General features: G+C 37.6%; 1 protein-coding gene and 1 pseudogene across 1 annotated transcript in view; one reads left to right on the top strand and one right to left on the bottom strand.

The window, feature by feature from the left end:
• Window positions 1–26,210, bottom strand: part of TACR3 (tachykinin receptor 3) — an 88,374-nt gene that overhangs the window by 39,457 nt on the left and 22,707 nt on the right. Inside the window, exons 2-3 of the mRNA NM_001192333.1 lie at window positions 12,699–12,887; window positions 10,454–10,604 (exon numbers count right to left, since the gene is read on the bottom strand). Coding sequence (NP_001179262.1) covers window positions 10,454–10,604; window positions 12,699–12,887 — 340 coding nt within the window. The remainder of the gene's footprint in view (window positions 1–10,453; window positions 10,605–12,698; window positions 12,888–26,210) is intronic.
• Window positions 16,760–19,825, top strand: LOC107132552 (14-3-3 protein epsilon-like; annotated as a pseudogene).

Genomic DNA, 26,210 nt, shown 5'->3' with positions numbered 1-26,210 from the left:
TACATGCCTACATTTTCTCATGTAGAAAATGAGAAAGTAGCTGATTCACAAAACTTCATTCTTTCAATCATTTATTAATTCACCATCCATCCATCCATCCAGAAAGCATTATGCTAGGCACCAAGGAAACCAAGGTGAGTACAGCACATCTCTTGATCAGTAGTCTACAACAGATCTGAGAATTTACCTGTGATAAAATGCCCCACATTTCTTAGGGGTATTACCAAGCATCATTTTAATTTAAACTAATTTTAAAGTACCTTATTCTTTCCTCCTCTATTTTTTGTATACTGTAACAGTACTTGAACTTACTTGAAAATGAGGTTTAATTATAAACTGAAGAAGTGTCGATGGTTATTAGATGATACATTATTGTTGACATAGTGAAATTTCAATCATTCACACATAATCTAGTTAAAACTATTTAAATTTACTTTAAGAACTACTCAAGCAAGGCAAAATAGGAGAATATGATTAACACTTAGCAATGGGCATTAGTTTTAAGAGCAGGGAAAAGACAGCATGTTCGAGGAGATTTACTTTTATCAGATTAGAAGTGGAAAACATTGAAATGCATTTTGTCAAGAAGAGACTCAGAAGACCTTCACACTGCTGGGTTTCAAGGAAGATTTTCAGATGGACGTTTTTAAGGTCTTGGTGGCCATCCTATATCTGGGCAATGTACAGATTGCAGCAGTGGGCAACGAGAGATCGGTGATCAGCATAAGATATGTGACCTAAGTTAAGAATCTTGTCAACCGAAAACCTGCACTAAAAGCTCGTTGAAAGAACATGAACAAAGAAAACCACACATTAGAGTACAAAGACCAATCTATTCCCATATAAGAGGTTCCATTGGAAAGGCAGAAGAGCGTTTTAGCCTTAAGTACAAATCTAACAACTGGGCTTCCTGGGTGGTGCTAGTGGTAAAGACTCTGCCTCTTTCCACCTTGCTAGATTCTCCTCAAGTAAATTTATCTTCTTCATCCAAAACCGCTGTATTTTCTCACAGGCTTCATAATTCTTGTCAATAATGTCCTAATTTTCTCAGTGATTGAGTCTTTAAATAGAATTTGTCAATTTCCTCTCCCTCAGTCTTCTGATCAAACTGATGATTATTTTAAAAGTTTTTTTTTTTCACAGAGTTCTTCAGTTGCTAAGTTGTGTCCTACTCTTTGACACCCCATGGACTGCAGCACGCCAGGCTTCCCCGTCCTTCGTTATTTCCCGGAGTTTGCTCAGATTCATGTCCACTGAGTTGGTGATGCTCTCCAACCATGTCATCCTCTGCCACCTCCTTCCCCTTTTGCTTTCAGTCTTTCCCAGCAGCAGCGTCTTCCAGTGAGTGGGCTCTTCACATCAGGTGGCCGAAGTATTGGAGATTCAGCTTCAGTGTCAGTCCTTCCAATGAATATTCAGGGTTTTCCAGACTGATCCCTTCTATTTTGCCATGAGCTTCTCTAGCTTCAACATTTCTGCTTATCTGTCTTTAAAATAAAACATTTTCCATCTATTCCAAAATATTATTATGAGGTAAAATAAAAAAATGTGTATAGATTGTATTCTATAAAAATAGAGTTGGCAAAAAAAAGAAAAAAAAATGGAAAAAATTTTCCTCACAGATTCTGAGCTAGTTTTGGACTCCATGATTGCTCTCTTGCTTTTTCATCTAGGGCACATATATTTATTATGTGGATTTTACATGTATTCATATATACACATTTATAAAAGTAATGGATATAGAACTACTGTATGTAAACAACATGATATTGCACTATAAATTGATGCTCTACATATTAATATTTCCTGTGATTTTACTTCCTGTTTCTGTCCCACTAGTGTGCCTATGAAACACCTACCTAAACATAGGTCAAAGCATGTATTTTTTTCTTTCCTCAAACTAGATAGGGCTAGAGGTAGGATAAGAAGGATGTGGAGGGGTGGCTGAGACTGGAGAGAAAAAGTGTAGGAACTGAAGTCCAACAAAGTAGAAGAACAAATTTTATTTTTGAGTGGGGGGTGCTTCATGCTAAACTGACCTTAAGCATTGATCTTCCCATCCCAATCTCTGCACAGTATCCTTGCAAACAACAGTATAATGAGTGACTGGTTACTTCAGTCAGTTCAGTTTGGTCTCTCAGTCATGTCCGACTCTGCAACCCCATGAACCACAGCATGCCAGGCCTCCCTGTCCATCACCAACTCCCAGAGTCCACCCAAACCCATATCCATTGAGTCGGTAATGCCATCCAAAAATCTCATCCTCTGTCATTCCCTTCTCCTCCTGCCCTCAATCTTTGCCAGCATCAGGATCTTTTCAAGAGTCAGCTGTTCGCACCAGGTGACCAAAGTATGGGGTTTCAGCTTCAGCATCAGTCCTTCCAATGAACACCCAGGACGATCTCTTTTAGGATGGACTGGTTGGATCTCCTTGCAGTCCAAGGGACTCTCAAGAGTCTTCTCCAGCACCACACTTTAAAAGCATCCATTCTTTGGCATTCAGCTTTCTTTATAGTCCAACTCTCACATCCATACATGACCACTGGAAAAACCATAGGCTTGACTAAATGAACATTTGTTGGCAAAGTAATGTCTCTGCTTTTCAGTATGCTATCTAGGTTGGTCATAACTTTCCTTCCAAGGAGCAAGCATCTTTTAATTTCATGGCTGCAATCACCATCTGCAGTGATTTTGGAGCCCAGAAAAATAAAGTCAGCCAGTTTCCACTGTTTCCCCATCTATTTCCCATGAAGTGATGGGACCAGATGCCATGATCTTCGTTTTCTGAATGTTGAGCTTTAAGCCAACTTTTTCACTCTCATCTTTCACTTTCATCAAGAGGCTGTTCAGTTCTTCTTCACTTTCTGCCATAAGAGTGGTGTCATCTGCATACCTGAGGTGATTGATATTTCTCCCGGCAATCTTGATTCCAGCTTGTGCTTCTTCCAGTCCAGCGTTTCTCATGATGTACTCTGCATATGAGTTAAATAAGCAGGGTGACAATATACAGCCTTGATGTACTCCTTTTCCTATTTGGAACCAGTCTGTTGTTCCATGTCCAGTTCTAACTGTTGCTTCCTGACCTGCATACAGGTTTCTTAAACTTATGCTGGGTCAAAGGTGTGAAGGAAAATTTTGCCTCCAAGTTAAATCAACTATACAGAACCCATTAGAAAATTTTCTGTAAGCTTTGCTCACTAATATTTATGACCTGAAATATATCCTCTTTTATAGGATTTTATAAAGTTTAAATAAAATCATTTGTGCACAATGCCTGGTCCACATTATATGTTAAATAAATATTTGATGATCTCAATCATGGATATGTATAGCTGAAAGAGAACTTGGAAGTGATCTGCTTCAATCTTCTCATTTTACAAATATGACAATGAGCCCAGAGAAAAGTGATGATTCAAACAAAGTAAATCTGAAATAAAATATCATGTTTGGAACTCAACTGTCCAGAGTCCCAGTTCTTCCACAGTAGTATCTCTTATATCTCTTTTGTTTTGTATCATATCTATCACTCTCTTTCCTATTACGTCTCTCTCTCAAGCACACACAAGACATTGTGCTCATTTGGCTTCACAAATCTGAATTTTCTCCAGATATGAGGAACAATTACACTTATATCTGTCTATTGATATTTGGCAGTGGCAATGTAATTATTATGGAATATTTTTAGTTGCAGCAAAACCATTAATGTCATTATGTTTTAGGGTGTTATATTAATTGAGGAGAATTTGTTAAAGGAGGTTGTGTATGTTTTTATTCAGCATATGTTAGAGGAGCTTTAAAGTGTTTTAAAAACTCATTTGAACTAAAAATAAAAAAAGTACTCAGTTGAGCTGATTTATAATTTTTAACAATCAAAACCAGGTTTTAGTGTATACTTTTACAGGTAAAATAGATGCCTCCTCACTTTGGTAATTGCATGCAGTTCTAGTGTACAGATAAACTGTTTTTTAAGATGTAATTTTAAAGTTGATTGCTGGTACTAGAAATAAGTGTTAAGTTGACTGGTGGTACTGGAAGATAATTTTTTCTTAAAAACAACATTATGTATTTTGGTCAGTTTAATCTACAAGAGCTTTTAAACTCAGAATGTATCAATAAATAATACAATAATTTATTCAATTGTACTCCTGGTAATTAAACAACTAGAAAGATGGAAAATAATTACTTTATCTTATTATCACCACCACCCAGCAAAGTACAGAAATGATCATTAAAATATAGAAATTATGATCACCTTCTCTAGAATTAGACTTTCTGGGTTTATATCCTGACTCTGTCATTCAACAGACTAGGCAGTTACTTAACCCAGCTAATAACTGTTTCTTCATCTGTCAACTGAAAATAACAATAATGCCTCCCTTATGTGGTTGTCAGAATTCAATTGGCTAAACTATTTAAAGCACCTAAATCAAGTGTCTGGCACATAACACGCACAGTAAATGCTTGTTGCTTATATAGAGTTATCACAAGCATTGTTCTTTATATTAATGATAATGATTAGGTTTATTTTTGTCTCATAAATAGATGAAGATACATGCGGATTGGAATTGCATGTTTATGACATTAAGTACCAGACACATTAATACATACATTATCTTGATTAGCCCTCATCAAAAAACTTTCAAGAAAAGGGAAAATAAGTTCATATACTGTGAATGAGAAAATGGACAGGAGACTGGCTCAAGGTAGCTGCCAACTCTTTGCAGTTCAGTGTAATGGAAAGAATGTATTCCACAGGACTGAAAGGGCTTATTTATGCTATTACAGGCTGTATGAATTTGGGTCCCATTCACCTTCCCAGACCTTCAGTTTCCTGATTTGTTAAAAATGGAAGAAAATAATTTTCACTATGCCTACCTCCTATTGATCCGTTGGATTGTATAAAAAGCAAGAGAGTTCCAAAAAAATATCTACTTCTGCTTTATTGACTATGCCAAAGCCTTTGTGTGGATCACAACAAACTGTGGAAAATTCTTCAAGATATGGGAATACCAGACCACCTTCCCTGCCTCCTGAGAAATCTGTATGCAGGTCAAGAAGCAATGGTTAGAACTGGACATGGAACAACAGACTGGTTCCAAATCTGGAAAGGAGTATGTCAGGGCTGTATATTGTCACCCTGTTTATTTAACTTATATGTACAGTACATCATGTGAAATGCCGGGCTGGATGAAGCACAAGCTGGAATCAAGATTGCCAGGAGAAATATCAATAGCCTCATGCAGATGACACCACCCTTTTGGCAAAAAGTGAAGAGGAACTAAAAAGCCTCTTGATAAAAGTGAAAGAGGAGAGTGAAAAAGCTGGCTTAAAACTCAACATTCAAAAGATGAAGATCATGGCATTTGGTCCCATCACTTCATGGAAAATAGATATGGAAACAGTGACAGACTTTATTTTCTTGGGCTCCAAAATTACTGCAGATGGTGACTGCAGCCATGAAATTAAAAGATGCTTGCTCCTTGGAAGAAAAGCTATGACCAATCTAGACAGCATATTAGAAAGCAGAGACATTCGCTGACATAGGTCCGTCTAGTCAAAGCTATGGTTTTTCCAGTAGTCATGTATGGATGTGAGAGTTGGACCATAAAGAAAGCTGAGCACCAAAGAATTGATGCTTTTGAAGTGTGGTGCTGGAGAAGACTCTTGGGAGTCCCTTGGACTGCAAGGAGATCCAACCAGTCCATTCTAAAGGAAATCAGTCCTGAATATTCACTGGAAGGACTGATGCTAAAGCTGAAGCTCCAATACTTTGGCCACCTCATGTGAAGAACTGACTCATTTGGAAAGACCCTTGATGCTGGGAAAGACTGAAGAAGGCAGGAAGAGAAGAGAGTGACAGAGGATGAGATGGTTGGATGGCATCACTGACTTAATGGACATGAATTTGAGCAAGCTCCAGGAGCTGGTGATGGACAGGGAAGCCTGGTGTGCTGCAGTCCATGACGTCACAAAGAGTCGGACATGATTGAGTGACTGAAGTTATTTACTTACTTACTTAGACATACCTCTTGGGACTACTGTGATGTTAGTACAGTCTATGTATGAGAATGCACTTCATATAATATAAGTAATACTTGGATTTAAAATATCATTCTGAAACCTATTCCTTTGAGATAGCTCTCTGAAAGAACTCTAAAAACTTTGTTTAGGATTCAAGTCCAAGTTCTGCCACTTGTTAATTTTGTGAATTTGGGGCTCAATTTCATTTTTCTGTAAAACAAGAAAAAATCACATAGATAATGTGAGAATTCAATAATATTCATGTGAAAGTTATTTACAAACTGTGACTCATGTTAAAATGTAGGTCAATATTATGTTTAAATAGATAAATGACCCGTTTTATACCTCTTTACTTTTCTACCACATGATGCTTTCTGATCTTCATAATAAAGTGCTTTATATATTCAAAGTAAAGTGCCTATTTAATAAAGTGCATATATATACAAAGTGCCTTAAGTAACAGGTACAATTTACTGAGAACAGTTCTATGTGCCAGGAAATTTTTGAAGTGCCACTGGTATTATTTTCAAAGTATGCATATTGTTAGGCAGGACAAATGTAAATGTTGAGTGGGGGTGGTTAATCCTCATTTTTCTGACAGCTTCATGTTAGTTTAACTTTTAGACGTATTAGGTTCTATATAGCTTAGACATGGAATTTATTTCCACTGGCTGTTCTTCATAGAATTTAATCTACAGGACTCAAAACTGAATACAGTTCCTGAAGACCTTAAGAAAAAAGAGAAATGGAAGCAATGCTTCTTAGTCGTTGCAAAGATCTTTTCAGTGTCCTGACTAAAATTTCTTAAACTTTTTTTAATTCTTATTCACATGTCTGGGGAGCTCAATCAGTAACTGCAGTTTTTTTATTAATAGTACATTGACTCAGAGTTGTTTATGGAGTTATTTTTTCCCAGCAGTCATGATGAATTTGCTCTCTTGTAACCAATACTGTCTTGTTTCTCAAGTCCAATCTGTAATATCAAAGATGTAATCTCCCATCCAGGGTAAAATTCATATCTTTCACCTAAACAGTCATACTGATATAAGAAAAGAGCATAATTACTAGAAATAACTGTATTCCAAACTATACTAGACAATATTCAAATTTTAAATAAAAAAATTAAGAGAAGAGCTATTTTTATTTTGAAATTTTAAATTTTGGGGCAAAATGAGGGTTACTTTCACAATACTAATGGTCATATCGGTAAGTGACTGTGAAAGAAACCTAAGGACAGGTGATTTATTATGAGAAGCCCATGTCATAGATGTCATTTTATACTATTTCAGCCAAGATCACAACCTGAGAAATAGAAATATGGATTAGAACTTTTATATATCTTAATTTTTGAAATATGCTAGAAGAGTCAATCTCTCAGTTTGAATTGATATTTATACTTTGAGAAGGAAATGGCAACCCACTCCAATGTTCTTGCCTGGAGAATCCCAGGGATAGGGGGAGCCTGGTGGGCTGCCGTCTATGGGGTTGCACAGAGTCGGACACGACTGAAGCGACTTAGCAGCAGTAGCAGCAGTAAAAATGAAATATGTATGCCATATTCTCATCTGCTATAGAGGGGCAAATGCAAAAATATTCCCTCTTTCTTTTGTTCCCTCTGGGATTCAACTCAAAAATAAAAAGGAACACTCAGATTAAATTTTTATCTCTTCCTAGAAAAATATTACATCAATATTAAGGAAAAGGAGCTATAATCTATAATTACTGAACTTATTTTAAGTTGTGTAGAGTTGAACAGGGGAAAAGTATTTTAAAAATGCTTAAACTAGTAGGAAAGAAATAAAAGACAAGAAAGTAAGCAGGAAGTACAAAGACAAGTGATTCTGAAATATAGCACGTAGAATATTGGGCTCCCCTGGTGGCTCAGTGGTAAAGAATTCTCCTGCCAATGCAGGAGATGTAGGAGCCATGGGTTCGATCCCTGGGTCAGGAAGATCCTTTGGAGAAGAAAATGGCAGCCCACTCCAGTATTCTTGCCTGGGAAATCCCATGGACAGAGGAGCCTGGTGGGCTATAGTCCCTGGGGTAGAAAAGAGTCAGACAGGACTTAGCAACTGAACAACAGCCAACTATGTAGACTATCACATCAGTTATTTAATGTGATTATGCCTAAAACATGTTAGAGAATATGCCCCCTGCCAAGAGGATCTTGCAGCATGATCAAGATGTTAGAAAGTGAGAATCAAAATAAAGGAGGAGAAACTGTTCACTTAAGATGATCATGTTACTGAAGTTCTGCTAGTTCTACGATTCTTTTTTTTTTTAAATGTGGTAAAGACATAGTTTGCTTGTTTGTGCACTTCATTTTTAAATTTTATCGAAGTACAGTTGATTTACAAGTTTTGTTAATTTCTACAACAAATTGATTCAGTTATACATATATACATTCTTTTCCATTAGGTTTTTATCACAGGCTATTGAATATAGTTCTCTGTCTATAGAGTAGCATCTTGTTGTTTATCCATTCTAAATGGAATAGTTTGCATCTACTAACCCCAAACTTCCAAGCAATCCTCTCTCCCTCCCCCACTTTCCCTTGGGAACCACAATCTGTTCTTTATGTCTGTGAGTCCATTTCTGTTTTGTGTGTGGTTGCGTGCATTCTAAGTCACTTCAGTCATGTCTGACTCTATGCAACCCTGTGGACTGTAGCCCAGCAGGCTCCTCTGTCCACAAGATTCTCCGGGAAGAAATACTGGAGTGGGCTGCCGTGCCCTCCTTAGATAAGTTCATTCGTGTCATATTTTAGAGTCTACCTATAAATGATGTCATATGGTATTTGTCTTTCTCTCTCTTACTTCACTTAGTATGATCATTTCTAGGTCCATCCATATTACTGCAAATGGCATTATTACTTTCTCTTTATGACTTAGTAGTATTCCATTATATACATGTCCCACATCCTCCTTATCCATTTGTCTGTAAATGGAAAATTAAGTGGTCTCTTGTCTTGGCTATTGTAAATAGTGTTGCAGGGAACAATAGGATGCATGTTTCTTTTTGAATTATAGTTTTCTCTGATATATATGCCCAGCAGTGGAATCGTGTACTTCATTTTTAAGGTTTTTTCCCAAAGAGAAATAAAATGAAATTATATATATTATAGGCTGAAATAACTAAATTGATGTGAAAAAATGTTTGCTTTCAAATACTCAACCTAATGATAAAATGCTAACCAAACATAAAGTCTTATCTGTTTGTCAATAGAGAAAAACCTATTAATGTTAAAATAAAATCTATTTTCTATACTAGATTTTTAAAACCTGATTGATTGTTGTTAAGTGAGTATAGGTAAGTAATAGTTCCATGTAAATAAATGAATCATAAATGGAATAATAATAATTGACATCATCACTTGGAGAGAGAAAGATGGAATACAGATTCTAAGATTCCTTTTAACTATGCAAATTTATTATAAAAAATCTCACTCACTGAGTCACATAATAGTAGTCAGAAAAGGAAACAATGAAAAAATAATCCTGCTAAAATATCACTATGATAATTTTTATAGGTTTTCTTGCTTAATGTCAATTGTTCAGAAATAAGTTTTATCATGTCACCCAGTAAGTTGTACAACAGTATTAATGTAACTTCATTTGTTAATCAGATGGCTGTGTAGAAACCAGATAAAGGATAGGGGTGGAATGTGGGGAGATGTGGGGAAGAGAAGAATGGGATACATAAATGGATATTACAGAATTATAGCACATACTAAGAGAGATGCCTTTCCTGGGATAAATAAAACTTCTGAAAGATTATATAGTACATCAGAGGCATTTTATTTAATAAAAGACTAAGATAACTAGAGCTGCAGAAATACAACCAACTGTGACTCCTACAGTGAAATTTCAGAAGTTTCTGGTGGTATAATTAAGACTATTTTGCAAAAGGTAATAGTCTTTCTGTAGGGAAGTGACTACTCTTGTCATAAACTACTATTGTACATGACTAGTGGGTTATAGACGGAGAAAGCAATGGCACTCCACTCCAGTACTCTTGCCTGGAAAATCCCATGGATGGAGGAGCCTGATGGGCTGCAGTCCATGGGGTCGCTAAGAGTCAGACACGACTGAGCGACTTCACTTTCACTTTTCACTTGCATGTATTGGAGATGGAAATGGCAACCCACTCCAGTGTTCTTGCCTGGAGAATCCCAAGGACAGCGGAGCCTGGCGGGCTGCCGTCTATGGGGTCACACAGAGTCGGACACGACTGAAGCAACTTAGCAGCAGCAGCAGCAGTGGGTTATAGAAGATAAAAAGAAAGCAAAATTTAAAAAAAAAGAAAAGGAGAAAAATAAAAGTAGGAGTAAAGCATCAAGTTATATATTAAAATGCCATAACTAGATTTTTTTTCCCTTCTCTGATGCACCACAATTTACGCAAAATGCTGGGAAAGTTATACAGAACAGTACCTTTCTTTTAGCCTTTAGCTGCTCATGATACTTGTCACAGGTGTCCCCCGGGATCTCTCCTCCCCAGAGGGTGATTCCAACGATGGTGTATGTGATACCCATGACAAGCAATGGGAAACAGTACACCAGTATAATAACAATAATATGGTAACTGCAAGAAATAAGAAAAATACATGCTGAAGAGCATATTGGAGTAAAATAAAGAGACTTTGAATTCATTCCATTTTAAGTCATAATTGAAAATGCCAATGCTCAGCCCACATTTTCTCTTCTAAGTCCTCATCTCACAATTTCACCAAAACACCTAGCTATTGTCACCTGTGCTGTGTGCTGTGCTCAGTCGCTTCAGCCGTGTCCAACTCTTTGCAACCCCGTGCAAAGTAGCCCACCAGGCTTCTCTGTCCGTGGGATTCTCCAGGCGAGAATACTGGAGTGGGTTGCCATGCCCTCCTCCAGGGATCTTCCCGACTCAGGGATTGAACTCATGGCTTCTGCGTCTCCCACATTGCAGGTGGATTCTTTACCACTGAGCCACCAAGGGAAGGCCTAGCTATTGTCATCTACAATCATCCATATACTACCAGTTTAACTTTGTCAATTTTTACTTCACATATGAAAACTATAGCATTCTTACAGAGCTCGTTTAAACTGCACATTTCCCCTTGCCTAGAGGCTTCAAGATGAGTACTTTTCCTTTGCTTGGTAATCACTAGGCTAACCTGATTAAACAGATAATCAGAGGAAAAGAGATGGCACAGAGTAAACTGATCAACTGATACATTTTCTTCTGTGTAAATCTATTACATACATCTTGCAACATCAGTCATATTTGAAATAAATCATTTTTCATCCAAAGGGAAAAAATGTAACTAGATGTTCTGAGTCATATTAGAGTTTTTTCAAAGTCTTGGCACATTTTGATTGCATCATTAAATTTGGTAAATAACATATGGAGGTATTGCTGCTGCTGCTGCTAAGTTGCTTCAGTCGTGTCCGACTCTGTGCGACCCCATAGACAGCAGCCCACTAGGCTCCTCTGTCCCTGGGATTCTCCAGGCAAGAATACTGGAGTGGGTTGCCATTTCCTTCTCCATATGGAGGTATTAGTCATGTCAAAGTCATTATACTATAAATTATCAAACTAAATTTTGGGATTTCATAGCTTTCAATAAAAATTATAAAAATATTACTATGGTGGACTAAGATGGCAGCCAATAATATAATAGCCAAATTAGAATTTGTATAAACTTTTGAGTGACTTCCACTGTCTTAGGAAGGCTTTAAAGTAATTAAAGATTTTGGTATACTAATCTCAATATCTGTGTTTATTTGGTAAAGCTGTCTTCCTGATAGCTTATTAAGTGTTAAAGTCAGTGGCGAATTGATTCAGTCAACAAATAATTTAATTTTATTATTATGAATAATTTTGTTTTGCTATCATACAAATAAGATATATTAGTATTACATAATGGAAAGAATGCAGTCCTCAGTTTAATAACTGCTGCCTGCTTTTCCTTTAATAAACACTCCTCAATCTTTTCCTTTAAAAATCTGGACTCTGAGTAGAGCAGAGTTTGATAAAATATCTGCTTTAAAAGATGATCATTGTATTTGCATTATGTGTTAGTTTGTAAAGGAAAAAAATAGATCACTAAATAAGAATTTTATTTGAAATAAAATTTAAATGGTCAGAATAAAAAACAAAATGGAAACAATTATTTTGCTAATTTGCTTTTTTAAAGGTGTGTCCAAAATATGAAATACCAAATTCTAACATGTAGCATTCCTATCTCCTTTCCGACCTAAGTGTTTAAGTTTTTAATGCTAAAACAAAGGAACACAACCAGGAACATACCAAGACTCCCTTTCCTTTCAGCCGGGCTTCTTACAAGAGCAATCCACACCTTTGGGTTTCAGTTCCACCCTTCTCACTCATTCCTTAATCCAGAACAATGCTTTCATCTCCAGTTATCTTATCATCTTCTCCGGAAACTCTCCAGAGCTACCCCATATAAAGGTCATCACATTTTTCCAGTTAGAAATCATTGTAACTTATACAAACTAATTGATCATATCATACTGTACTATATATAGATAGTATAGTATTTTTATGTGTCTTTTTTCCCAAGTAATGTTTGAGCCCTTGAGGGAACTATGTCTTATCTACTTAACTGTTGTTCCCAACCTATAGTTCCTTAAGTGTTCAATGCATTTAGTTGAAGATTATAATAGATAATTAACTTACGTGAAATGTTGTTTGGGGCCTTCTGGCCATTGCACGTAGCAAAGAGTACGGCCCGGCATGACTTTGGTTTTGGAATAAAGACACTGAGGGAGTGCAAGTAGAAATGCTAGAATCCAAATGCCTCCAATGACAATCTTGGTTGCGGTGGCAGACAGTCTGGGCTTCAAGGGGTCAATAATGGCCATATACCTGTATAAAAACAAACAAAACCATTTTGTTGGGTCTCTTGTTAGTGGAATTTAAAGTGAGTTTCAGAGGAGTTTCAAGGGCCATGGTTATCTCTTTTCTAGTAAACAAATTGATAAAAATTTCACTTGCATAGAGTAATTATGGCATAGTCTTATCAATCAGACAGATCAAGGTTCAAATCCTATCCTGTCACTTATTTAACTTTTGAGCTTCAACTTTATTATTTTTAACATAGAAATAAGAACACCCCCTCCTAGTGGTGAAGTCAAGATCAATAGAAATAATACAAGTGAAAGGTATCGATTATTTGGTGTTGTGCCTAGCACATTATCAGAACTCTGCTGAATGGAATGGGAAACATATGCATTAAGCACTTAAATATATGAGTTCTGTACTCCAAGACTCCCATTTTTCTTGTGTATGTTTAACTTTATAAAAAGAAAATTCTAAAGAACTAATATGGATAATGTCTACATGATTGACAAAGATGAGGAATCCCTAGAAAAGATATTGTCAACATATCCATTGAAAAGCATCCAGAGACATCATTCAGGATTTAGAGGAGGATGAGTAAATCAAGTTTGACTAAGGTTATGCTGTTACCTCCAAAACTGAGTTCATACTACATCATATAAATCTTCATAGTGTCTATGTAACTATATATAACATAATTGTCATTGGAAAATATATTTAAGGCTCTAAGAAACATGCTGCTGCTGCTGCTAAGTCGCTTCAGTCGTATCCGACTCTGTGCGACCCCATAGACGGCAGCCCACCAGGCTTCCCCATCCCTGGGATTCTCCAGGCAAGAACACTGGAGTGGGTTGCCATTTCCTTCTCCAATGCATGAAAGTGAAAAGTGAAAGTGAAGTCGCTCAGTCATGTCTGACTCTTAGCAACCCCATGGACTGCAGCCCACCAGGCTCCTCCATCCATGGGATTTTCCAGGCAAGAGTACTGGAGTGAGGTGCCATTGCCTTCTCTGAAACATAAGCACGTATTATTTTTACAGTGCAACTTTTTGGGAAATTAGAAACTCTTTGAATATGGTAACAAAAGTCAAGCTTCATTCACTTGGTAAAATAGTAACACTATGTCTGGGAGAATCAAATTCTAGTTTTAAATTGGATAATATGGCTCATTGCCAACTTATGGCCAATAGTCAGGGTAGAAAATAATGTATGCTAAATCAATTGTATCTTGGCATTTCTCTCAATAAAGCATATTATTTAATCATACTACTTTTACTATTGACCATTTTGTATTTCTCAAAGGTAACAGTTTTATCAAAGAATGAATATTACTTAAACCAAAAAAATTTACTCTTATGAATAAGTATTTCAAAATAAGAGTAGTTCGTTAATTTGCTTATTGCTCTTTGCTTTTGCAACTATTAGGTAGAACTAGATCTTCAGTGATATATTGGTACTTATATACTATTCATAATATTAGCTTTAGTTGTAATTTACTTAGAGGAAATACTCTTAATTTATTATATATGACAGCTAATGTGTCCGATTCTTTACGATCCTATGGACTGTAGCCCGCCAGGCTCCTCTCTCCATGGGATTCTCCAGGCAGGAATACTGGAGTGGGTTGCCATTTCCTTATCCATTGACAGCTAATAGGCAAAAGTGAATGTTAGATATGACAAAAGTAACCGTAAACAGTACCTTGGTTTAAGCAAATACACTGCCGAAAAAAAGAAAATAAAACGCATATGTTTGAATCTGAAAACTGTTTAAAATTCACCTCTCATGCTTATGTTGGTAAAAATTAATTCTAGCAATGTGTATTGATTGCTAAGCATAACCAGGCAACTTATTACACACACACACACACACACACACACACACTGTATATATATATATATATATATATATATACACATACATATATATATTTAACATCCAGAAAAGTTCAATAAATCAAATAATACTATCTCTATTTTACGGAAAAGAAAACTTGAGGCTTAAAGTTTAAGTACATTGTTTAAAAATGTCCTAGATGGTAAGAATTGGAATTCTAAGCCAGCTCTGCCAATCCTTGAAGTCTATATAGGTACAGATTATGGCTTTGAATTTAACTATTCACATAAGGAAGAGAAAGAGAAATATGTAAGGTAGATGTCTTCCAAAGAATCAGAAGTCACATTTTGTTTATAAATTCAAACATTTATGTGTAACATTAAAGACAAAAGTCAAATATATCAAGGCAATAATTTTGGTTGGTTATTTCTGTTCTGCCTGCCGTGGACTGTAGCTCACCACGCCATTTCTCTTATTATATTGAAGTGTTGCTTTATGGTATTTACAGAGTCAGACACAGAACTTATCAGTAAATGTTGTACTGAACTGAATATTCTTCAATCCTATTGTAATCTTTGCTTTTTTTTTGCTTGTACTGGAAATTTATGAATCCAGTTCGAATGTTTAGACAGTTGCTATGTTGAAACTAAAATGAGAAGTTGAGTGACATGAGTAGGTTTAAAGTCCTGTACAGCCACTTCAGCATGGATAATTCAAAATAAACTGCAAAGTTCTCACTGATCTTTTTTTTTTAATCTATTAGTTTAGTGTTAGAGAAATTATTTCCTATAGGTAGAATACTGTTTCACTTAAACTGTATGAAAGCAAGCAATCAATTTATGTTCTCACCAACACTTAAGTGAAAGTAGAAATTTTGAAACTTCAAGCTGACATTTTTGTCACTTTTGGTTTGATCTATTATTCATTCATTCAACCAAATATTTATTGGATGCCTGCTGTAACATTCCAGACACTGTAGTAATACAACAGTGAGAAAAAATGATCTTTGCAGAACTCACAGTCGAGTGAAGTAGGCAGATACTAATCAAATAATCTCAAGAATAAGTTTAAAATTACAAATATAATAAGTGTTACAAAGGCAATGTTTATGGCTGTTTTAGTGCATTTACTGGAAAAAGCATTTAGATGATCAATCAGTTCTCCCTGAGAAAAGAGTTCTGGGTTGAAATCTGAAAAGGTGACTAGGCAAGGTAGCAGAAGGGTGAGAGTTGTAAAAAAGATTTCTGGGAGAACAAACAACACGTGGAAAATTCCTGTGCAAATGGTGGGTTTTTCAGTTCTGTTCAGTTCAATTGCTCAGTCATGTCCTACTCTTTGTGATCCCACGGACCGCAGCACGCAAGGCCTCCCTGTCCATCACCAACTCCCGGAGTTTACCCAAACTCATGTCCATTGAGTCGGTGATGCCATCCAACCGTCTCATCCTCTGTCATCCCTTTCTCCCACCTTCAATCTTTCCCAGCATCAGGGTCTTTTCCAATGAGTCAGCTCTTTGCATCAGGTGGCCAAAGTATTGGAGTTTCAGCTTCAGCATCAGTCCTTCCAATGAACACTCAGGACTGATCTCCTTTAGGATGGACTGGTTGGATCTCCTTGCTGTCCAAGGGACTCTCACGAGTCTTTTCCAACACCACACTTCAAAAGCATCAGTTCGTCAGTGCTCAGCTTTCTTTCTTTTCTTTTTCAACTCTCACATCCATACATGACTACTGGAAAAACCATAGCCTTGACTAGACGGACATTTGTTGGCAAGGTAATGTCTCTGCTTTGTAATATGCTGTTTAGGTTGGTCATAACTTTCCTTCCAAGGAGTAAGCATCTTTTAATTTCATGGCTGCAGTCACCATCTGGAGTGATTTTATGGGTTGAATTATGTCCCCCTAATAAAAGATACATTCAAGTCCTAATACCCAGTATCATAGGAGGTGACCTTGTGAGGAGATAGTTTTATATAGGTAATCAAATTAAAATAAGGTCATCAGGATGGGCCCTAATTCAATATAAGGTATAAAGGAGAATTCTGGAAACAGAAAAACAGAAAGAATGCCAGATGAAGATGGAGGATTGAGTGATGTGTCTACAAGCCAAGGAATGCCAAAGACACCAGCAATCCACCAGAAGCTAGGAAGGTCAGGCAGAATTTCCTCATAGGCCTCAGAGGAGCATGACCCTTGCCAACCCCTTGATTTCAGACTTCTAGCTTCCAGAAATGTGAGAAATAAATCTCTGGTAAGTCACCCAGTTTGCTCTGGTTTGTTACAATTTGATAGGTAAGGGTGGGAGAACCATGTGCACTTGAGGAACTGCAGGCTAAAGTAATTGAAATGCTGAAAGTGAAGGGGGAAAGTGATTTGAGATGAAGTTGTAGTATAGGTCATGGAATTTTGTCCTCTCGAAAGTAATTGAAGTGATTCAATCAGGAAGGGAGAGTAATCAGATTTTAGCCTGGAGAATGGATTGAAAGAGGGAAAGAATGGAAGCAGGGAAGTAAGTTACCTCGTTACTGTTTTTGTTTGGGAGAGAGATGATTGCTGCTTGGGGCAGAGTATTACCACTGGAGACTGAATTACATTAATGCCTGAGGAAGATAAAGAAATGTTGAAATATTGTAGAAAGGGAGAGCCAGTTGGCCAAAAAAATAGGTGGAACTGCCTATTCAGCAGTACCTAATAGGTACTGCTGAAGAAATTGGTGATTAGGAATTCACTGTGGCATCGATATTTCCTATTCTGCAACTCTCTCTAGAAATAATAATTCATTCAACAGTGACATGAAGAAAATGGATCCTTAGGGTCTGCAAATAAAGACACTTTGGACCTTAAGGAGAAATGATCAAATCCAGGATATAATTTTACTCAAATGATTGTCAGTACTTTATTATTCCTTTAATAAATATATATCTTTGATATGATCACATTTGACTTTTCTAGGTGTTTGTTTGAGCTCACTACCATTCTTCCCTCACCAAACAGATTCTCAGTATATTAGAGCCCCCTTAGTATGACTTGTTTTCCAAAAAATAGCTATGATTGGATTCTTCACTCTTCTGCTTAGCATATCACCTAAGGAAGTTTTAAAGTCACTTTTTTTAAAAGATTTTTTTTTTTGATGTGGATGACTTTTAAAGTATTTTTTGAATTTGTTACAATATTGCTTCTGTTTTATGCTTTGGTTTTTTTTTTTTTTTGGCTGCAAGGCATGTAACTTAGCTCCCTGACCAGGGATTGAACCCGCACCCCCTGTGTTGGAAGGTAAGGTCTTAATCATTGGACCACTAGGGAAGTCCCTATATCCATCAGAAGCTCACATTTAATGCCATCTTTTATTAGTTTTCTTTTTCACTGCAATACTAGATCACTTTCCTTTATCATTTACTTCTTTTTCTGATATGATTCAAGGGGTCTTTTTCATCAGAAAGATGTCTTTTGCAAAATAGAATTATTTGACATAACTGCTTACTTTCAGTAAGTAAGCCTTTCCATTTTGTAATTGTTCTTGGTATATGGTATAATTCTTCCTTTTGTTAACCTTTTTATAAGCTCTGTTTCTGGATCTTTATATGCTTATACACACTTAAACTTTTGGGTATAAAGACAGTACAACCTTCAAATGTTTGCTTGCTTATATTAAGTATTATTTACCTGAAATAATACAGATTTTACTATTTTCCACTTTGCTTCTGGCCAGAGTAGACACTGTTTTGGTATGTAAATTCAGGACCCTCTAATCTGAAGTGAAGAGATGAAGCCTTAGGAAGAAGTACTTGGTAAGAAATATGTGTACAGCTGGAGACTTAGCCAATTTGTAGCAAAACTGAAAGGCAAGAGTGGTACATATATCTCAGAAGTTATGTTCTTCCTGCCATGCCCGCCAGGGGTCTACATTAGGTAAAGCCAAGAAGAGGCCAAAGAACAAGGGATGCTATTGATATAGTCAGTCTATAGAAGTAGTCAGCCTGGTAGGCAGGGTCAGAAAAAAGAGTGGAATAGACAGTGAGTAGATCTGAATTTAAAAATGGAAATTATCCAGCTCAGATAGTAATTTCAGGTTTTTTCACATGCTGGTTTCCTTGCTGAAGTGATTTTCTCTTGCTTATACATTATTCTAAAGTTCTACGGCTGGAAAACTTCTATCCATCCTTTAATTTCCACTCTGATTACAGAACGACACTGCAGACTCTTTTCCTCTCTCTATCCAGAGCTTATTTTTATGTCTACAGTGCTGCAACAGAATTATGCTCATACTTTGATTTTAGCTCATCAGAGATGTGATTTATTCTTCAGTGTTCTCTAGCACCTAACAAATTATCCATAGTAGTCAGCTTGATTGTTGAATAGTGACTGCAAATAGTTGTTGAATATTTGGACAGATAGATAAGTGAATAATTGTTTATAAATGAAAACTTCAGAGTGTACACAATTTTAAAAAGGAAGAAAGAAGAAAACAAGGGAGGAGAAGACAAACTAAAAATGATTCGGGAATATCAACAAATGGTTGAGACTGAGCTAAAGTTAATCTGTTGTGACAATCTGGATGTACTGGACACCTCATTCCAGCAGCTAACACTGGTGAGTCCAAGGTTTTCTATTATAAAATGAAAGGGGACTACCACAGGTGTCAGGCTGAATTTGCCACAGGAAATGACAGGAAGGAGGCTGCAGAGAACAGCCTAGTGGCTTATAAAGCTGCTAGTGATATTGCAATGACAGAACTTCCACCAAAACATCCCATTTGCTTAGGTCTTGCTCTCAATTTTTCTGTATTCTACTATGATATTCTTAATTCCCCTGACTGTGCCTGCAGGTTGGCAAAAGCAGCTTTTGATGATGTAATTGCAGAACTGGACATGCTGAGTGAAGAAAGCTATAAGGACTCTACATTTATCATGCAGTTACTACGTGATAATCTGACACTATGTACTTCAGAATAAGGAAGCACTGCAGGATGTGGAAGATGAAAATCTGTGAGACATAAAAGTCAACAAGAGAAACCATCTCTGACCACCCTAGACCTTCCCATCCTACCCCTCTTGGAATTCCCCCATTGTCACTGAGAACCACCAAATCTGACTTTTACATTTGGTCTTAGAATTTAGGTTCCTGCCCTGTTGGTTTTCTTTCTTTCTTTCTTTCTTTCTTTTTTTTTTTTTTAACAGTTTTCAAAAGTGCCGGGAGCCAGCATGGGAGTCCCCACCCATGACAAGGTCATGTGGGAGAGCTCTGATGGGCAAGGCGAGTCAGAGTTCGAGGCCCCCGCCCCCCTGGACCTGCCTGAGTGTCTACCCCAAAACCAGAATCTGTCTGTTTTATTATTTCATGACCTTCACCAACTCCTCTGACATTTACGGGGGCTATCCCCGACCACCTTTCTCTGTAAGAAAATCAACTTAGAGCTCTAGTTAATAAGTCTCCAGGGTATAATGGGTGTGTTCCAATTCAAATCCCTTAGAAAACTTTCTAACCTGCCTGAACAGGTTTCCGGACTCTTACAGCTACGCATGTGATTGTTCGCAGCCTCCCAACCATGAGAAGCACAGGAAGTTCAAGATATCCTAACAATGCAGAGCCTCTTGGGGAGTTAGAAACGGTTATAATAGAACTAATAGAGGATTTCTTTGTTGAACCAATGCCTGCTGCCAAGTTTCCATATCTCCTACCCACTCACTGTACCCCGGGAGTGTATTGATTAATATAGTTAGCATATAGAAATATAAGTAGTAACTTTAATGTTAATAACCTTAGACCTTTGAGCTAATAAATTCTTTCCTTGATTATCCCCCACTGCACCTTTTGCCCTATAGGAATGCAACTCTATCTAGTGTGCTCAGGGAGTGGCGCTAAACTCTATGAAAAATCACCTGAGGAGAAAATAAGTTTTTCTGGTTAATTAACCCTTATCAGAAGAAGAATGTTAGCAGGTCTCCTGACCAGAAGATGATGTAAATCACCTAAAGCCTTTGTTTATGATAAGTTTGTAGAAAGAAAGCCTGGTTTCAATAATGCTCAAGGTCTGCTGACCTTGCATGACTCTGCATCCCCTATTATCTTCTATGTATAACTTAGGGTATAAAAGCTCCTTTTGAAAATAAAGTTGTGGACCTTGCTCAACAGGCTTGGTCTCCCTGTGTCGTTCTTGCTTCCTTTTCTCTCCTTTTCTTTTCTGTTCTTCTTTCAGGCCAAAATAATTGGAGCGTGGGGGTCCTCTGAGACCACTTACTTGCCTGGGCTTCTAAGACCCACTGGAGAAGGTGCCTAAGGTGGGGCATCTTCCGCTATTCGAGAGGGCGCCTGCAGCCTCTGTGTTCAGGGCAAACCTGGTGTCACGGGTTTTATTGATTTTCCACGTAAACCAGTTATTATAGGCCTCTGATCTCTCTGCTGTGATATCCCTTTAATCACCAACACCGTCCTCCCGAGGGAATCCCTGGATCCAACTGGGGCTGGACCCCGGTACAAAAGTTCTTAAAAGCAAGAGTGAATTTCTGTGGATTTTACTAGTTCCAGCTTTTAGGTTAAGAACACTAACAGGACTGCATAGAGGCTTTTTCAGCATTACTGTGTTGTCTCCTGCCAGACGTGGCAAGATCACCATTAGAATGGAAATTACATTCATTCGAAAGCCATTAGAATTTTACCTGATGCACGTATCTAAGAGAAAGGTTAATTGCACTATAGAGGTTATGTGGTATCATTTCCCCTTTTTCTAATTGTTTAAGTTGAATTTTATACCAGTGTTTAAAATTAATTGGATGTTAACTTGAGGTGGTAAAAGGTTGTTTGCGGAGTTTGTTGTAATAGTTTTGCTGTGTTTCAAACTCTGCTGAAATGTTGCTGAAAAGCATGGTGCTGGTAACAGTTCAACAGTCCATGGCTGCTCATTCTTGCCTACTTTTACTCTCCCTCTGACGCAGGTTAGCATTGAAGGTGGTATGGAAAAGCCTGCATGCATGTTCAATTCTTTGTTTCTTTTCTTTACCTCTCCCCCTGGGCCCTGCCCCTCCCCTCCTTGCTCGTTCAACGTCTGTCTTTTGTTCAATATGTGTAATGTGAAGCTAATTTGTACTGCTGGATATCTGACTGGAGTCACAGGTACAGAATCTGTATCATACTGAAATATAGCATGGATTAACATTAAACAAATAAAACAAACCTAAATTAAGAAGGAATAGCTTTCTTTGTTGCTGTTCAGTCATTAAGTCGCTTAGGGTTCTTAACTTTGCTAAATGGGAATAATAAACACAATGTAGAGTATAATTATGTGGTAAAAATGACATTAAATAACATAGTGTATACAAGGAGACTTAGATAATATCAGGCACAGTAGACCCTCAAATCATGCTAAAATTATGTTGAATACAATTAAATTAACACTTGAAACTTAAAAAGCAAGATGCTATGGTAAGCTTGAGATAAAACCAAGCAAAGATAACACATCTAATGTGGTTCTTAGCTAGTTGTGAATAGAGTGGAAAGAAAAATAAGTTCATGCCAAAATTCTGACCTAAGGATTAAAACAATTTCTTTTGATATTATCCTAGCTCTTCAACAGAAAATATTTAACCAGAGTAGTGCATTATGGGTTATTTCTCTTTCAAATCTCTCCCTTAGGCAATTTCCTGTATGGAGACTAGTAAGGTCTTTGCACCCTCAAGTCAGGGCAACTAATGCTCAGTGGTTCAGTGATTAAATAGAAAGGTTCAATGTTATATTTGGAGACTCTGTAAGTTCTTTGGGTGCAGTGGGAATTAATTTCCTTCCCTCAATTTTGTTTAATATGCATCTATACCATCTTAAACTCCTTTTTGAAGTGGCCTGTGGCAATTCTCGGAGAAGGCAATGGCACCCCACTCCAGTACTTTTGCCTAGAAAATCCCATGGACGGAGGAGCCTGGTAGGCTGCAATCCATGCGTTTGTGAAGAGTTGGACAGGACTGAGTGACTTCACTTTCACTTTTCACTTTCATGCATTGGAGAAGGAAATGGCAACCCACTCCAGTGTTCTTGCCTGGAGAATCCCAGGGACGGGGAAGCCTGATGGGCTGCCATCTATGGGATCTCACAGAGTCGGACACGACTGAAGCGACTTGGCAGCAGCAGCAGTGGCAATTCCACTCTGTTATCTTTAACATTAGAGAGACAGTGTTGTCAATCAAGCATAAGGACTTATACATCTTCAGGTAATTTGAGTTGTGATGATGTAAATGCTTACTTAAAAGAAGTATAGATAACTGTTGCAAAGAGTTGGACTTGACTGAGCCACTGAACTGAACTGAAGAAACTAGAATAATAATATACTCTTGGATATCATGCTCATGCTCAGTCCTTTCAGTCATGTCCGACTCCTTGCAACCCTGTGGACTATAGCCCACCAGGCTCTTCTGTCCATAGGATTCTCCAGGCAGGATTACTGGAGTGGCTTCCCACGCCCTCCTCCAGGGGATCTTCCTTACCCAGAGGTCGAACCCAAGTCTCCTATGTTGACTGCATTGCGGGCAGATTCTTTCCCTCTGAGCCACTGGAGAAGCCCATTCTTGGATATATACTTAGATTATAAATATATTCATAACATCTGGGATAATACTGCATATATTTGGCACCCATAACATATTTATTGGGGGTTCCCTGGTGGCTCAGTGGTCAAGCACTCACCTGCCAATGGAGAATATGTAGATTTGATACCTGTATTGGGAAGATCCCTGGAGCAGGAAATGGAAACCCACTCCAATATTCTTGCCTGGGAAATCCCATGGACAGAATAAGCCTAGTGGGCCACAGTCCATTGGGTCACAAGACTCTAACACAACTTAGCAATTAAACAACATATTTATTATATGACTAAATTAATGAATGAATGGAGGTAATTTTAAAAATTGTTTTTCTATCATTGAAAAATTTGTACTCAAATTAACTTAATAAGGTATTATGAATATATAATTAAAAAGAAAAATCAGCTAAGAAAATAATAGCAAACAGTAGCAACAATAACAGCTACAAAGAAAGAAAGAAAAGGCATCCAGATTCAACAGGAATACTGTGTTTATTACTGACAGGAGTAATACTAGCAGAAGTAATACTGCTTTTCTTAGCAGATGAAATGATCTTCCATATTTCCATTGCCTACTCCAATTGAAAATCCTAAGGAATCCACAAAACTCAAAACCCATTAAAATTAATAAATAAATTTAGCATGGTCACAGGATACAGGTTAAATCAACTGTATTTCTATATACTGGTTATGTCTTGCCCACACTAGTAGTAGATATGTGCAAGACATAACTAGTATATAGAAATACAATTACATCTATTACTATGGGCAAGAATCGCTTAGAAGAAATGGAGTAGCCCTCATAGTCAAAAAAAAGAGTCCTAAATGCAGTACTTGGGTGCAATCTCAAAAATGACAGAATGATATGTGTTCATTTCCAAGGCAAGCCATTCAGTATCACAGTAATCTAACTCTGTTCCCCAACCACTAATCCTGAAGAAACTGAAGTTGAACAGTTCTATGATGACCTACAAACTTCCTAGAACTAGCACCAAAGATGTCCTTTCCATCATAGGGGACTGGAATGCAAAAGTAGGAAGTCAAGAGATACCTGGAGTAACAGGCAAGTTTGGCCTTGGAGTACAAAATGAAGCAGGGCAAAGACTAATAGAGTTTTGCAAGAGAACACGCTGGTCATAGCAAACACCCTCTTCCAACAACACAAGAGACGACTCTACACATGGATATCACCAGATGGTCAACACCGAAATCAGACTGATTACATTCTTTGCAGCCAAAGATGGAGAAGCTCTATACAGTCAGCAAAAACAAGACCAGGAGCTGACTGTGGCTCAGATCATGAACTCCTTATTGCCAAATGCAGACTTAAATTGAAGAAAGTAGTGAAAGCCACAGGCCCATTCAGGTATGACCTAAATCAAATCCCTTACAATTATACAGTGGATGTGAGAAATAGATTCAAAGGATTAGATTTGATAGACCAGGTGCCTGAAGAACTTAGGAGAGAGGTTCATGACATTGTACAGGAGGCAGTGATCAAGACCATCCCAAGAAAAAGAAGTACAAAAAGGCAAAATGGTTGTCTGAGGAGCCTTACAAATAGCTGAAAAAAGAAGAGAAGCTAAAAAGAGACAAAGGAGAAAAGGAAAGACATACCCATCTGAATGCAGAGTTCCAAAGAATACCAACGAGAGGTAAGAAAGCCTTTCTCGGTGATCTATGCAAAGAAAGAGAGGAAAACAATAGAATGGGAAAAACTAGAGCTCTCTTCAAGAAAATTAGGGACATCAAGGGAATCTTTCATGGAAAAATGGGCATAATAAAGGACAAAAATAGTATGGACCTAACAGAAGCAGAAGATATTAAGAAGAGGAGGCAAGAATACACAGAAGAACTATACAAAAAAAAAAAAAATTCGTAATGACCCAGATAACCACGAGGGTGTGATCACTCACTTAGAGCCAGACATCCTGGAGTCTGAAGTCAAGTGGGCCTTAGGAAGTATCACTATGAGCAAAGCTAGTGGAGGTGATGGAATTCCAGCTGAGCTATTTCAAATCCTAAAAGATGATGCTGTGAAAGTGCTGCACTCAATATGCCAGCAAATTGGGAAAACTCAGCAGTGGCCACAGGACTGGAAAAGGTCAGTTTTCATTCCAATCCCAAAGAAAGGCAATGCCAAAGAATGCTCAAACTACTGTACAATTGCACTCATCTCACACACTAGCAAAGTAATTCTCAAAATTCTCCAAGCCAGGCTTCAATAGTACTTGAACCAAGAACTTTCAGATGTTCAAGCTGGATTTAAAAAAGGCAGCAAAACCAAGGATCAAATCGCCAACATCCATTGGATCACTGAAAAAGCAAGAGAGTTCCAGAAAAACATCTACTTCTGCTTTATTGACTATGCCAAAGCCTTTGACTATGTGGATCACAACAAACTGGAAAATTCTTCAAGAGATGGGAATACCAAACCACCTTCCTTGCCTCTTGAGAAATCTGTATGCAGGTCAAGAAGCAACAGTTAGAACTGGACATGGAACAATGGACTGGTTCCAAATTGGGAAAGGAGTATGTCAGGGCTGTATATCGTCACCCTGTTTATTCAACTTCTATGCAGAGTACATCATGCAAAATGCTGGGCTGGATGAAGCACAGGCTGGAATCAAGATTGCTGGGAGAAATATCAATAACCTCAGATATGCAGATGACACCACCCTTGTGGCAGAAACTGAAGAGGAACTAAAGAGCCTTTTGATGAAAGTGAAAGAGGAGAGTGAAAAAGCTGGCTTAAAACTCAATATGCAAAAAACGAAGATCATGGCATCTGGTCCCATCTCTTCATGGTATAAGATGGGGAAACAGTAGAAACAGTGACAGACTATCTTCTTGGGCTCCAAAAATCACTGCAGATGGTGACTGCAGCCATGAAATTAAAAGACACTTGCTCCTTGGAAGAAAAGTTATGACCAACCTAGACAGCATATTA

This window comes from Bos taurus, chromosome 6 (assembly GCF_002263795.3).
Source record: "Bos taurus isolate L1 Dominette 01449 registration number 42190680 breed Hereford chromosome 6, ARS-UCD2.0, whole genome shotgun sequence".
NCBI lineage: Eukaryota > Metazoa > Chordata > Mammalia > Artiodactyla > Bovidae > Bos > Bos taurus.
This window is presented reverse-complemented; position numbering and strand designations above follow the sequence as displayed.